This window comes from Pollicipes pollicipes, unplaced genomic scaffold (genome assembly GCF_011947565.3).
Source record: "Pollicipes pollicipes isolate AB1234 unplaced genomic scaffold, Ppol_2.1 Scaffold_2555;HRSCAF=2994_pilon_pilon_pilon, whole genome shotgun sequence".
Taxonomy (NCBI): domain Eukaryota; kingdom Metazoa; phylum Arthropoda; class Thecostraca; order Pollicipedomorpha; family Pollicipedidae; genus Pollicipes; species Pollicipes pollicipes.
The window spans coordinates 7,473,785-7,488,908 of NW_023596136.1; the positions used below are offsets into that span (position 1 = coordinate 7,473,785).

At 50.3% G+C, this 15,124-nt stretch overlaps 1 protein-coding gene across 1 annotated transcript; it reads left to right on the forward strand.

The window, feature by feature from the left end:
- The first annotated feature begins 2,648 nt into the window (after positions 1 to 2,648).
- LOC119108043 (poly [ADP-ribose] polymerase tankyrase-1) lies at positions 2,649 to 8,814 on the forward strand. The gene is made up of 4 exons (XM_037231629.1): positions 2,649 to 3,010; positions 7,339 to 7,585; positions 8,076 to 8,206; positions 8,801 to 8,814. The coding sequence occupies exons 1-4, from the start codon at positions 2,920 to 2,922 to the stop codon at positions 8,812 to 8,814; spliced, it is 483 nt and encodes a 160-aa protein (XP_037087524.1). The 5' UTR covers positions 2,649 to 2,919.
- The last annotated feature ends 6,310 nt before the right edge of the window (positions 8,815 to 15,124 follow it).

A 15,124-nucleotide genomic window follows, 5' to 3' on the forward strand; every position in this document is an offset into this window, starting at 1 on the left:
AATATTTTATCTTGCCAAATACCAGAGGTGGAGATAAATATATTTATAATATAATTTTGCATATACATTTATATTTGCTATAGCTCAATAACTAGCTCACAAGAACGAGAAACAAGTTTTTGGAGCAGGAAAGCTGAGGCCACTAAAACTTGCATTGTTGGGCACACATTGAATGAAAGCGATAGAAACGCAGCGAAACTTCCCCAAATATTTTGCGTTTGCGTCTTTCTATCACTTCTATGCATTCTTTTTTGTAAGTAGTTCGGACGTCAACAGAGCCGTCCAATGGTCATAAGATCGCCACGTGGTCCAGGGGCTTAAGATCGCATTTCGTTGAGGGCCTCGATTTCCCGGGCCGCGGACAAATCCCAGCTGAGCGAACGGTCTTACAACCCGCCCCTTCTCTTTCTCCCACCACCACCTTACTCTGCCGTAAAGACGTGTATCCCTACAAAATAGCACGTTATACTGATGAAAATCCCGCGGATTGCAGGTCTCCGTGAGGAATTTTGGACGATGCAATATATTCGATCTCATTTCCAATTACTGAATCCCTTTTGCCACTCCGTCCTCAGATACCAAAGGAAAGCATAAAGGCATAGGAACCGAAATGTACTCTTATAAATGTAACTAAGGCACCCACATAAGGAGAGAATGGGCATGTAATGTAACAATGGAGGGAACGGGCATTTATACCCAGAACTAGACTCAGTCGCGTTCATTTAGTACATTCAAATCTCATGATGTTTACCGCACCCCAGGCCAATCAGTCCTGTGTTTAATGCTTTCCTCAACAAATTCGGCAAAACTAGAGCTCTGATGAGAATCCATAACCATTAAAAATTATTAGTCATTGCAAACGTTCCTGTATATCCGTTCTGAAAGCAACGGGACTTAAAGCATGTTAATTATACAGATGCCTACATTGCTAGTTTATTTCATGTCGTAACTCGTATGGAGAACGACGTAGAACCGGAACCCCAGATGATCCCACGAGAAAACTCAATGCACGGGATACGAATTGGAGCAGACAGGTCTCGCGCTACGTCAACTGACACCTATCATTTCTTAGGATCCCGTCTGCTGTACTCTTTTAATGGCTGTTCGAGACTGTCTCTGCGAAGGTCCACACGAGTCGGCGGTCGGAACTAGACTATTTTTTTACTCCGCGAGGCGCTCTGCCATCTACCGTTCGGTCTAGATACTACTACTCGCGCGCTATACCCGGTATAATGGCATAGCCTTGAAACGAGATGGTGCAATGCACCGGACGTCATTGCCTTCTTATGGCAATGGCATAGTGGTCCTCGTACAATAATCCCGGCTAAACACTCGACGACGTGTTTTGTGGACGGTGATATGAACGGGCTCATCAGCTTCAATATGTCATGCAAGTGTATTCAGATCGATAGAACACACCTTAGCAGACACGAAACGACGACAGTTTGGATGCATTCCACCTAAACCAGACATAACACATTCCGTCCAAAGGGCTTCTCACAGACACAATAAAACAACACTCACAAGCTATCCAAGCGATTTATGCGGCCAAAAAGGAGACTGCACCAAGCACAGCGTACAGTTTCCCGTCCGCAGGCGAACACATGGTCGTCATAAACCATCAAATACAACACATCATCGTCACATATCATCGTATCAAGTCACCCCTGCTTCTTTAGCCACAACGAAAACAAAGACTGGGCAACATTAAATCGGACTCCTTTCCAGCCCTACGCACAGCAGCAGCCGAGCCGAGCCGGCACCCAGTGCAGGCATGCAGGGAGCGGCTGGGTGCCCCAAGACAAACATTGTAAGTTCCAATGCGCACCACCTTTATCCTTCAATGCATACACACACCAGATATCTTGCACACATCCCCAAGCACATTTATACTTAAATGTGTGCCACCACTTTAAACTCTGTATTTGGAACGACTAGAAAGACCTCAGATAGTAAAGCCCCACTAACCCTCAGCTTGTAGCCATAGGCATTTACTGAGAGGCCAGAATGTTTCCATGACAAGACATCTGATGAACATGCAATGCAAATGTGCACATGAAAATGCAATACAAAAATGATCATAACACTGCACTGAGAGAAAACAGTCTGCATAAGAACATTTCTATGGTGTGTTGTCTGTTTAGCTACCCAACTTTCCGTTCCATGACCTCAACTTGACATGACATGTTCCGCGACCCAGCGCTCAATTTTGCTCGACGTAGTCCTGCGTACTGTGCGGGGCACCAGTCATGAATGCCGACAGCGCCCTGTCCCATGTCGGGTCATGCTTAGGGTGATCGTCCAGATCTTGAAGAATGGACTGCTGCATCTCGCCTAGGAGATCCGACATGGTGTTGCGCGCACCGGCCCTTTGGTTAGCTACAGGCGGTGTAAGGCGGTCAGGTACAGTCTAACCTGCGATATAGAAACGCGTATTCAATACGTCGCTTGTGCGCCGGAAATGTGGTGAAATATGACGAACCAATGCCGCCACTTTTAGTACAATGGGTACTACAAATACTTCTCCCTTAACAAGATCCGTACTAAATATTCTCGAGGACGTGTTATAACGAATACCATTGCACCGTTTTTTGTTTACGTCAATGGAAGTTTGCCTCTAACTCGTCACTATTTATGCATTCAGACGGGTCACCTGGAATTAACGCAAATCCGGGCACGTCCTCAGGACTCGTCCCTCTCCGGGCGCCTAGCCCGGCATTCAGCTCTCAAGGGCCACAAATTTTGAGAGCAATTCAGGGCTCATTGTGTTGAGTTTTATTTTCACATCACTCACCTTGAAATTGGGGGCTGAAACATCTGGGTTGTTCTCATTCTGATTAATATTTATGCGAGGTTGCAATTTCTACAAGGCTTAGGTGTCGTAGTGAAGAGATTATAAGAAGCTGAGCCCTACTCAAAATGCTTGAAGAAGCTATTGCTAACATCCGTGCTGCTATTGAGGCAGGAAGAACAGATATCCTGCGAACTTTGATTGAGGCCTGTGAACAATGTAAGCTGCACTCATGACTGGGAATGTAGCTTCCTATTCAGTTGTGGGGGGAAGGGGGAGACTTCATCTCCACAAATTGGCCTCCAGTTCCTCCCAGATTTTTGAAGAAAGTGGTCCAAATCTGGAAAAGCTTTATGTTGGCATATTTTGGGGACATGTTGGGTCATATTTCACAGGTAACCCCCATCTCATTTTGTTAAACCACACTCCTGTTTATCACCAGTGTATGCATATCAGTACCCATAAACAACCTGACCATGTACAAGTGGCTGTTTACAGGCATAGATACTGATATACAGGTAGTTAAGCAGGCTGCGCAACACTGATTGCTGTATGTACAAGAGACAGTATAGCATGTATTGTTTCATATTTTTCATTTTTTGGGGTTATCATGTTTGGGCATTTCTGTAGGTAAAACATACTGTCGGGCAGTTATTTGTTGACGGATTGCCGTAGCCTGTTCTTCAGTAACCTGTCTTCTGTAACTATTGGTTTAATGTCCTCCTACTTGAAGATGGTAACATAGTGAAGGCAATACAAAATCAGGATTGCAAGTCATCTGTCAGTTTGGCTATTCCTAAGCATGTGTTTTTTAATGTGTTTGATGTGCTAGATGATATGCATGCCCTCTTTTTTGTCCAACAAATGTCAGACAAGTTGAATGTTTGCCTTGATAGAAATTCTGCACATACAAGAGGAACCTGCATGTAACAGATTGGTGGTGCCACAGGGGTGCAGCCAGAGCCTTGGCAAGGGGGCACAGGATTGTTAAAGGGCCCCCTTATAGTAAAAGGGCCCCCAAATCTGCTGCATGCAACCCATTTGGTATTGAGGGCATCTATGAATATATATATATATATATATATATATATATATACACATGTATGCTAATATATTTATATAAATATGTTGGAAAATATGGGCAGAATCCTTTGCTTTATGCATGCTCAATAGAAAAGTAAGTGCTAATTCAGCATTGGCAAGTCTGGTACAGTTTAATATTTTGAGATCGTATCTCATTGTCAGAGGTCTCATTGTGGGAGAAGACTAAATGGCACCAAAAATAAGTTTTGAGTTTTAAAGGATACAAATTCTGCACTCTTGGAAAACATCTTTTGGTATCAAGAACACAAATGAAGCATGGCCAATTGAAGTAAGACATAATCCTATTTTCACTTTGATACATATAAAATACACTCACAATGGGAACAGTACAAGACACAATGAGAACACTATTGCAACAATCACATCAATAGTGCTCACCACGCACCATCTAATAGCTCAAGAGTTGTACAAGAATTTGTTTGTTAAGGGCTTGAGAGAGTTTGTTGATTAATATATTCTCCCAAATTTGAAGGCATCCTTTATCATTGCCCATCTGTAAAATGTCGGTGTGGTCCATCAGTTGTTGTCGTGTCCCATCCCATTCCCAATCAAGAAGTGAAGGGCCATTCAGTTCCACCGCGGTGTGTTTTCGGGTCGTCATCAACACGGGGCGATATGCCCTGGCCGATGCGAAGCCCCTTGGAGGGATATATCATGTTTCGTTGGTCCGGTCCCTGAAGCAGGAGACCTTCTGGCCCGCGTAGTTGACCCCGGATTGACGCGTGAGGCGTCATTAACGCAACAACATCCTCGCTCACGCAGGTGGTCAAATAATTGGCACATAAATTCCAGTTGAGCTTAACGGGCCCATGCTGGAAAAGGGATGGAGGGCCCACCATTCGGCACTGGGGGCCCTGACCGGCACAGGACTCTTCTATTAACTCAGTGTGAGCACTCATCACAGATTCTTGTGTCCTTCAGTTGTCAGAGGGCCTGGACCAACGCAAGAGACCCTTTGCCATTCAGTCTCTCGTCCCCATCCCTGTTGAACAGATCTTTCCCTGACCAATTCGAGGCCCCGTATTGACACAGAATGCCCTGTTAGGCACTGTGGGACCCTGAACGACACAATAGGCCTTCCAATGTAAATTGTGGACCCGGCCTGGTCCCTGCTTGGGAAATTGGCCCCCAGAGCTCAGACCAACACGTGGCCGACTGTTCGTTGCTCGTGATCTTTAGCCGAAAAAGAGGAACGTTTTGTCTCAGGGGTCCCTATCAAGAGATCATCTTACTGACGTTTGAGATCACGGCCCTATGGGCGGGGATTCCTAATGTAGCCTACAGCCAGCCCTTCGGACTTTTCATCCATCCCATCGGGCCCTCGATCTTTGGTCTCGATATCCCATTGAAGGGCCCGAAGGGGCCCTCAAACACCGCTCCGACTCGGGGCCACTTGCCGCCACAGGACCCCTGTTCGGAACTGTGGCTCCCAACCGACACATCACTGTCAGGGACCTAACCTCATTGTGTCCGGGACCCCAAATATTGCAAATCGCGGGTCCCGGCCTCGTCTCCGTTTGGGAAATAGGTCCTAAGGGCTCAGACGGACATGGAGCCGCCTTTTCAATGTTCGTGGTCTCTGACCAACTTAACCTGCATTGTCTCAGGGGTTCCTGAAACGATGCAAGAGGACCTCTGGCTGATATGTCAGGTCACGACCCTACGGTTTGCGATTCTTTATGTGACATGCAACTGGTCCTTCGAGCCCTTATGCTCTTCAACCGGGCCTTTGATAGTCGGTTCCGGATGCTCTTCAACCGGGCCTTTGATAGTCGGTTCCGGTGTGCCGCCCGGACCCCTCTTCGGGCTTCATCAAACACTAACCTTGGTTGGCCCTGTTCCCTTGCGAGCACAGGACCCTCTGTTAGGCACTGTGGAGCCCCTGACAGATACAAGCCCCCCGACCTGAGTAAATCACTGGCTCCGGGTTTATAGCGGATTGGGAAGTGAGTCCTCAGGCCCATTCCGACACGGAGCGGACTATGTGGTACGGTGGTACCTGACCGACATATAGGCCCATGTCGACTCAGGGCGTCCCCGATCTGCGCCCGTTGTTTGAGGGTCCGTCTTCGCAGGTCTGGGTTCCTGAAGAAGACTCCGACCAGCCCTTTATGCCCTTAAACCCTTGAATCGGACCCTGACCGTCAAACCGGGCCCGAGCAACATGGCCTTTAACGGACTCGAGGCACCTTGAAAACACAGAGCCCCTGTGAGGCGCTTTGGGCCCCGAACAATGTAAATCGTTGGCTCCGGCTTTGTCCCTGCTTGGGAAATGGGCGCTTAGGCGCGTGCCGCCACAGAGCCGACTGTGCGTTACTGGTGGCGGCTGACCGAAATGTAGGCCCTTATTAACTCAGTGGGCCCCTGATCAGCGCGCAGAGCCCTCTGGCTGGCATTTAAGTGCCTGGCCGGCCCCGTGGGCCGGGGCCCTGAATGAGGCCTCTCGCTGGTTTTTTGAGCCCTTTATCGTAGGTTCCGAGAGGCTGAAGGGCCCCTCGGGGAGGACCTACGAAGGGGAGGGAGCACGTGCCCCCTGTGCCCTCCCCTGCCCGCACTTCTGGTATCACATTGGTTGTTCTCTTGTTAAAGTTACTGAATTGGCTGTTTTGTGGTTTGAATAAGCTGTTTCCTTCACATCTCTCAAACATCATTTCCATCCTTTGATATTCATCCACCTATCAGATCATCTTTAAATGGGGTCTGATGAGTAAGAAAGCGAGTGTCATAATACATGGACAAAAACAATTATGCCTTTTAAATTTGAGCATATATCAAATTATTGCTAGCAATTTGCAAAGCTTGATTCACAGATATTGCTTCTTTGAAAAGTAAGAGGGTGGGGGGGGGGGGGGGGTAAGCAGAGAGCAGGACTATGCGGCAACCAACTCTGCGCCGACTTAAATCTACAGTTATGTAAACAATAATTCAGGATAACCAGATTGTGAAAATGATGCTTTGTCTAACAAATTTGTTCTGAAGGAAAATGTCTCCAAAGCAATACCATGTTCTTCAGGTTTGTATGAACCTCCGCAGTATTTGTGGTGAATAGGCTCAAAAGTTTAGATCCGAGACGGGAAATGTTAGGATTGAAAAGGGGATTAAAACGGACGTATTTCGTTCAACTATCTTAAACAATTAAGGCTACCAAGCTTGATTTGTGAGGTAACGGCAGTGAGGTGGTTACGCCATGTCTCCGGGAAACCAGAGGTACAGGGTTCGATGCCCACGGTGTCTACCGTTTCCACCAGGGTGAGAGGCGGCGACGCCATATAGGTTCAGCAGATGAGTGCGTCGTGAAGGCCCAGTGGCGCGCGAGCTTGATACGCTGTCAGCTGATCGTGGGCCAACTGTCCCGCCGTGTTGTGACGTCAACGAGCGGGAGCGTCCCGCCACAGCAGACCTCACTCCTAACTCATCCGCTGACGGCGAGCTCGCCTCGGCAGGCGAGCAGGCCGACGCCGAGCACGTGACCAAGGACCGCGTGCTGTCCGGCCTGTGGACGCCGGAGGGCACGCTGCTGCACATGGCCACGCGGCTGGGCCGGCCGGACGTGGTGCGCGCGCTGCTGTATGCCGGCGCCGATCCGGGCGTGCAGAACGCCGACGGCGACACAGCCGTCCACCTCAGCGCCTCTGACACCATGCGCAGCGTGTACACCGACGAGCTGTTCAAGGCCACCGCCCAGTCCAAGTGAGGGACGGGAGCGAAGGGGCCTGAGGGAAGAGCCGGTTAGGAGAGGGATTTCTCCGCTGAGTGAACGTGAGGGACGGGCACGGGGGGGGGGGGGACATGCCGCCACGAAGTCCAGGTGAAGGATGGACGAGTGGGGGGGGGGGGGGGGGGGGCACGGTCTAGGTGAGGAATGGACAGAGAGTGGATTGATAACCTCAAACTCGCCATTCCCACTGTGGGGTGACCTCGTATCTCACCCAACAGTGAGAGCTGCATGTGACACCGGGTCTTCCTCTACCAGAAGCCAAGGTGCATTGTGTGACCCCATGTCTCCGTCAACCCACAGTGGGTGCTGATCTCATGTGCCCCTTTACTGGCATTAGTACCATGTGTTATCTCGTGTTTCCATCTACCGGTAGTAGGTGCCGTTTGTGACCTTGTATTGCCCTGTACTGGCACCCTGTACTGGCAGGTGCTGTGTGTGACCTCGCGTCTCGCCTCCCGCCAGTGAGGGCCGTGTGTGCCAGCTGCTGGCCGCCGGTCTGGGCATTAACGCCTGGGACAGCCCTCTCAGTCGCAACACGCCGCTGCACTGGGCGGCCAATTTCGCCGACCGCGACATGATCACCTGCCTGGCAGGTCAGTCCGAGCCGCCGGTGGCGCCGCCTACCGGCTCGCGGTGTGCAGCCCGCTTTCGCCCCGAGGGGGCACCACCATACGCTACCTCCTCGGCAGTGGGCGGCGAGCCAAGAGCCGTAGCAGTGCGGACTCTGTTCATTTGGAGCTCCCTCTGCCTTATCCTTACTTGCCTTCATCGGAAGCGATGGGGCGAGAGACACAGCTTCCATCGATGTGCTGGGCACCAGCTGTGGTGGAAAACAACATGAAACATAACGTTTGGTGAGTTAATCGTAGCATGGCACCAGCTCAGTGATAAATGCGTATGTTTTTCCGTTCTTAAACCGTTTATTTATAATCCACACTGAAGTTTCAGTCACTCTTGAATGAAGGTCTTTCGAGTTCTGCGGAAGTGGGACGAACCAGTGCCCAGGATTTACACGCTGTGCTTAGTCACCATTGTCCGGTTGCTGTCTGCCTCCAGGAGGCGAAGCCTGCGCCGGATTCTCACCACACCATGAAAGGCTACTCAATATTTAGAACAAAATGTGCTGGCAAACACTGTGGCGCACGGTGGTATACTGTTGGCAGAGCGTCAGTGTGCCTGAGCAACAGAGATCGCCTCGTAGCCCTTTGCTCAGTGTATTTGCCATCTGGGCTCAGCTTTCCATTGATGCAGCTCAGGTAGTTGTTGGCAGAGCTCCCTCCGCCTTTGGTTATCTTGGGGCTCAGGCAGTTGATGGCAGAGCTCCTTCCGTCTTTGGTTATCTTGGGGCTCAGGCAGTTGATGGCAGAGCTCCTTCCGTCTTTGGTTATCTTGGGACTCAGGCAGTTGATGGCAGAGCTCCCTCCGCCTTTGGTTTTCTTGGGAGATTCTAACGCACACCATACCGTTTGGGGTTGTAATGACAGCAGCGTGCGGGGACGTACTGTAGAACAATTTATTCACGAGGAGTCGCTCCGTGTTTTGAATACGGGATCTCGGACGCATTTTACGTTACCGCCAGGTCAGACGTCGGTTTTGGACCTAAGCCTGGTGAGTCCGCAGCTCGCGCAGCTTTTTACTATATACCTATACTAGACTATAGCCGACGACCCTATGGGAAGCGACCACTTCCCAGTGTCGTTGGAGTACTGTGACGGAGCGGTCCGCAGCCCTCGACCACGACGGTGGAATCTTAAAAAAAGCAGACTGGAGTGAGTTTGAGTCTTTGGTGCACAGGCCGTGGATGGTGCAAACTACTCGATCGAATACGTCATGTCCGCGTTTTTTTTACGTGCAGCGAACCGCAAGCATTCCAAAGACATCTGGGGCTCCTCGTCGCACCCCGGTAGCGTGGTGGACCGACGAGTGCCGAGCTGTTATCCAGGCACGTAGGCGGGCCTTTCGGGTCTTTGACCGCCACGCCACAACCGATAATTTAGTCGCATTTAGGAAGGCGAGAGCTTTGGCCCGGCGCACCATCCGGTAGGTGAAGCGCGTCTTCTGGCAAGAGTACGTGGAGCGTCTAAATCGTTTCACTTCTGTGTCGCTAGTAAGGTCACAAATTAAACGTGTCTCTGGCCAGTTTTCCGCGGCTCCTCTACCGGCTCTTGACGTTGGTGGGCGGGACATTTTACACCCTGGTGATGTCGCCAACGAGATCGGTCGTGCGCTTGCGGAATATTTTGGAGACGGTAACGTTGATCCCCAGTTCCCGCGTCAAAAGGCGCATTGTGAGGCCAGTCCAGTGGACGTTTCCACCTCTGTGCAGCTTGTCTACAACGAACCATTTACAATGGTGGAACTAAGGGCTGCTGTTGGCAGTCTTTGAGGTGTATCAGAGGGTCCTGACGAGATACATAACGACATGATTCGACATCTACCCATCTGCGTACTTGACGGTCTTTTGGCCATTTTTATTTGTTTTTGAGAATGAAGCGAATTTCCGAACCTTCGGCGAGAAGCTGCTGTGGCGGCCTTTTAAAGCGAGGTAGAGCGGCAAAGATCCGCTTCACTTCATGCCCATCTCTCTTATATCTTCACTGTGGAAGCTGATGGAGAGGCTCGTCAGTGGTCTCCATGTTGAGGCCCACGAGCCCCCTTTGTCCACTGGGAGAAAAAATACTGGGCATGAGATACGCCTGTAAGTTGGCACAGTTCCCCCGATCACCCAACATACAAATAGGTCTTTTCGCACAGAACAATATGCATGTTTCTGCCTGGGAGAGGACATCAGATCGCACCTTTCTGTGTGAGGATGTTCATACTTTTGCAGGTATGTGCCATTCGCACACGGCATGTGATTCGTTGGGATATTCCTAAGACCCTCCTTGGAAGCTCTACCGACCAGCGGCTGTTGTCTTGCCTTCTCATTTCTAGAAGAGGCAGGTGTCCCGGGATGAGTTTCGACTGAGGTCGTTGGAGTTAGTCGCGTCATACCCCGAATCACAAGACCTACACGGACGGTTCGAAAACGGATGCCGGTGTTGGATATGCTTTTGTGCAGGGTCCTGTCGCACGGTCTGTTGCTTTGCCTGGTCACGCATCGATATTCACATCCGACCTAATAGCCATTCGTAAAGCACTTCATTTCATAGAAGTTGATAGTGACGTTCGACAATTAGTTTTATCGGACTCTGTTAGTAGCCTTATGGCACTGCAGGATTTGGATTCATCACATCCCATTGTTCAGAACATTTTAACTCTTCTTACTACACTGTCCCGATCCGGGAAGCAGGTGGTATTCTGCTGGATACCGAGCCACGTTGGCATATCGGGTAATGAAGTAGCTGATGACGTGGCAAGCCGTGTCACACGCATTTGGCATCCCTACTTTGACAGTCCCTGCTAACGACCTATATGCAGTGTTACCTGTATTCATGTTGAAGCACTGGCAAGCGAATGGGATGCACTAGCTGCCAATAAACTGAGAGAGTTAAAGTCCCGTTGAGACCATGGGCGTCCAGCTGTCGTATGGTGAGGCGGGAAGTGAAGTGACTCTATGCTGCCTGAGAATAAGACACACATACGCAACTCGCGATTACTTGTTATGTGGGGAAGGACCAACCACGATGCCCTCGCTGCGGGGATCGTTACACCGTACGACATGTCTTGATAGATTGTTTCCACCTCATCTCGGAACGCATGCGCCATTTTGGATCAGGGTCAGTGCGCCAAACGCTCTATGGTATGTTGGGAGACGACTCTAGTTTATGAAATGACGGTCACATTTTTAGTTATCTTGAAGACATACAATTCCATGCCATATATCACACGTAACCTCATCTCCTCGCTTTGTTCACGCATCTGCTAGATCAAAAGTGAGTTATGGGCGCCACATGACCAACGTAGTCGGTGCGCCCCAAAGCCCAAATCATCATCATCGAGGCGCGTGACACCCCTGTGGCATCCACCATCACTGCTGCGCAACATCTAATGTCCAGACACGGTGGTGTTGCCGCAGGGCCTGGCGCACAGCAACCGCTGCTGCCGACCGGCCGCACGGCTCGGTGCGCCGCCGTGTTTCGTGGTGGTCCGCCGCTGAGCCCGCGGACCCGGACCCGTGGCGTGTGACACGGTGGCACGGCTGGCGCCTCCCTCCGGAGCCAGGATCGTGGTACCACCAGTCCATAGTAATCCCACGGACTGGAGAAAAAATCTGCTGGTAATCCCATAGACTGATCATCGCCAGTCCTTTGTAATGCCACGGACAGATGGTGGTGCCGCAGTCGGTCCCGGCTACAGTGGCCCGGTGAAACAAAAGTCGAGGACCGGCTCTGGGTCTGGGCCGGGTCTGCACCTAGACGGCGCCCCATTCGTTTTGTAGCCTCCTCGAAGGTGGGCGGCTGCTGATCTTCGGCGGCTAGCTGCCTGGGATGTTGGCTGGCGGCCGCCACGTAAGTGGGCGGAAGGTCGTCTCCCGATCCTGGTGCCAGCGACCCCGCTGCGAGGGGCGGCGTCCGCTCTTGTCGTGGCCTCTGCGCAGGGTGCTCTCACACAATGCTAGCCGGAGCCAGTTGTCCCCTGTGCGGGTGATATGACCATTCGTGGAATGCTGGAGACGACGCCGGCGGCACAGGCCGCGATCCAAGCGCTACCGATTCGCGTTTAGCACACTGCCAGGCATATAACCAAATCCACAACGCAACGAATAGGCACGCCAAAAAGACCGCGGCCGTGTTGAGTTCGTTGGCGGTGGTCATGGTGAGCTGCTCAACGGTGTCTAAGATGTCTGCCTCGCACGGATAGACTCTGGCTAATTCGCCCACCAGCACTCTTCGACTGTCACGTGCTGACACTTGTGCTGCTCACACTTGTGGTCAGGCAGGTTCACTCCATTTGCAGCGCACGCTGCCACGTATTCGTGGAATGGACCAACATCGCACTGGCCGTCAGGTTCTATAGGATTGACCCACCGGCACCAGACTGCTTCGATGCCACGAAGTGGCAGAAACGGCGCGCTTGCACGACTCCGGTCGTTGCCAACCTACCGGCACACCAAGGCACTTGCCGCTTCGAGGTAACTGCCCGCCACCACCGCCCGGCACAAGCAGTGTCTAAACCGCCTTGAATTCGACATTGCCACGGCTCTGGAGATCTACAATCGGATATGTTTGACTTCCCTTTCCAACATTTATGTACAAATGCGTTGCATAGCGTTAAAATCCTCCTTTCATGTAGATGATTTTTTTACTGCCCCGAGCAAAAAGTGAAAATGGGATGAAAGAGTATCGGTCTAGGGTACTGGACGCCTATGTTACCAGGTCATTTGTCGAGAAAAAAAAGTTTTGCAAAAGAAAAGTCGTCTTAAGACGCACTGGTAGGCGAAGACAAGTTTCAAAAATTGTGTGGGGGGACCAACTCGGTAGTTTATCAGCGAGACAAACCCGTCAATCGCGGGCTAGGGGGGGGGGGGGGATAGGACAGGGAGGACTGTGTGCCCCCTTATCTCACGTAAGACATGTGGGAGATGAGTTTAATGTTCTGGTTGCTATGCTACACATACACCTACCAACTGTTTTTCTGCTGGTGCACAATCTTACCCACTGGGATTTATTTATATACCATTCGGAAAACAAGGGGACCCAACTACTGAAAATTACTCGTCCGTATCAACATTGTTTCCTTGAGAAGGCAAAATTCCACGAGCGGGTTGGCATTCTTGGTCATTGGTGGGGCTTTCTACCTCCAGCGTTTACATGGCAAAATACGGCCCGGGCACAGCCAGCCAGACTTCCGAATTTGAGTCTATGGGTCACGTTGGCGTCCAAAAGTTTTCATTTGCCTAGATGTCGGAAACTGATTTGCGAGATGTAGGTTTTCGTTGCCGCATTTTAGACAGCAGCGAATTAAAAAACTTCACACGCTAACTTCCAAAATATGACAAAAACGAGAAACCGGAATTTCTCCTACAAAACCGAGTCTTAAAACGAATGCCCCTTCTTTCGGACGTGTCTTGTCTGAACCCTGCTCCCATCCACCGCCGGCGGACTACTCTCTGAACCGGCTGTCCCCTGCGTGAACGCCCTGCAAGCTGATCGCATGACAACGTTGCTGCATGTTTATGAACCAGCATCACTACCTTATTGGTGTGTAATGCAGATTGCGCCTGCTTCAGTACGTATTTCCGAGTTACCTACCTTACACCATAGAACAGCAGAAAATACACTTTCTGGAACTGCCTGCTTTAGGCACGAATTTGTTCACCGGCCATTCATTTGCCCCCTTCTTCAGCGTGGTCTGTATTAGCGCATGCATTATGCCGTTACTCAGTATTTTTACGAAACAAGTTGGCTTTTCATACATTGCCGGGCTTTTGGTGCAACATCCGTAAATTTATCACTATCACGCTATCTGAAAGAAAATTTAGTCGTTACTTGCAACGCCTGGCAGTTTCTGGGACCTTTGTTTTCACCATAACCACCTCATTTGCCTGACACTTATCTGTATAATTTTCAGGCATGTCATGAAGCGACCTAGGGAAAGGTGACTATAGCGAGACAAGATAGACTGTTGTTTCATTGACTCATTTGCCACGGTTTGATGTTCAATTAAATGATCCATACTGTTCATTAACCTTTCGCCTCGTAATACAGACCTAATTGCAATAACTCATGATGCGTCAACCGTATGGCTCTGGCCTGCGATTCGGTGGTCGAACAGTGCGATGTAAATTACCCATATATTTTTATTTATGCGGTTCCCGTAGTCATGTGGTTCAGTCGCAGTCGCGGTTCAGACTCCGCACTCCGCCATATGGCAGCCACCTGGGATTGGACTCCTGAGGCGGCTGATTGTTGGCGGGAGCGAAAGGGTCTCCGCGATTATGCAGGATGACCGTGTTCACGCATTTGTGACGCGTAAAAGGTTCCCCAGAGCGTTGCAGGGAATATTTTCTGACGAAATGGGCAAAGTCATAGTCTCAGACAGCTCCGTTTGGGCTAAACTGGAAAAGAAAAGGCCAGTGCCTTTAAAAAAATTGGCATGCACTGATTGGCTCAACGCAAGCATTAATGAATAATGGAAGACGGCAACCTCCCTCAAAACTTTGCTTAGGTGGGACTAACAAGCTTCGAGGTTTTCACAATTTTCTTGTTCAGACAGGGCACCGAATCATGACATCTAAACAAGCACGTTTCACACGCTGGGTGGCACTTCGGGTGCGTAGCGCTGTACTGTTTTGGCCCTGCGCCACGAGCTACCTGGTATACCTCCGCTGCTGAATCAGAGCCGTTCAGAAATGCCACTCGCAAACTCATGGCTTTCTGATCGTCGTTGTCAGCCGCCTTTGTTGCCGGTGCATACTCCAACGTGTTCTGAAAACATGCTCCAAATAATTTGTACATTTAAAACCATGGAGCATCACAAGGCTGGTGCCTGGCGAATTAGTTTGGTTAATTGTAGTTCACAGGGTGAAAGTACATTGCAAATACGACGGTTCAATCACACAGAAAACA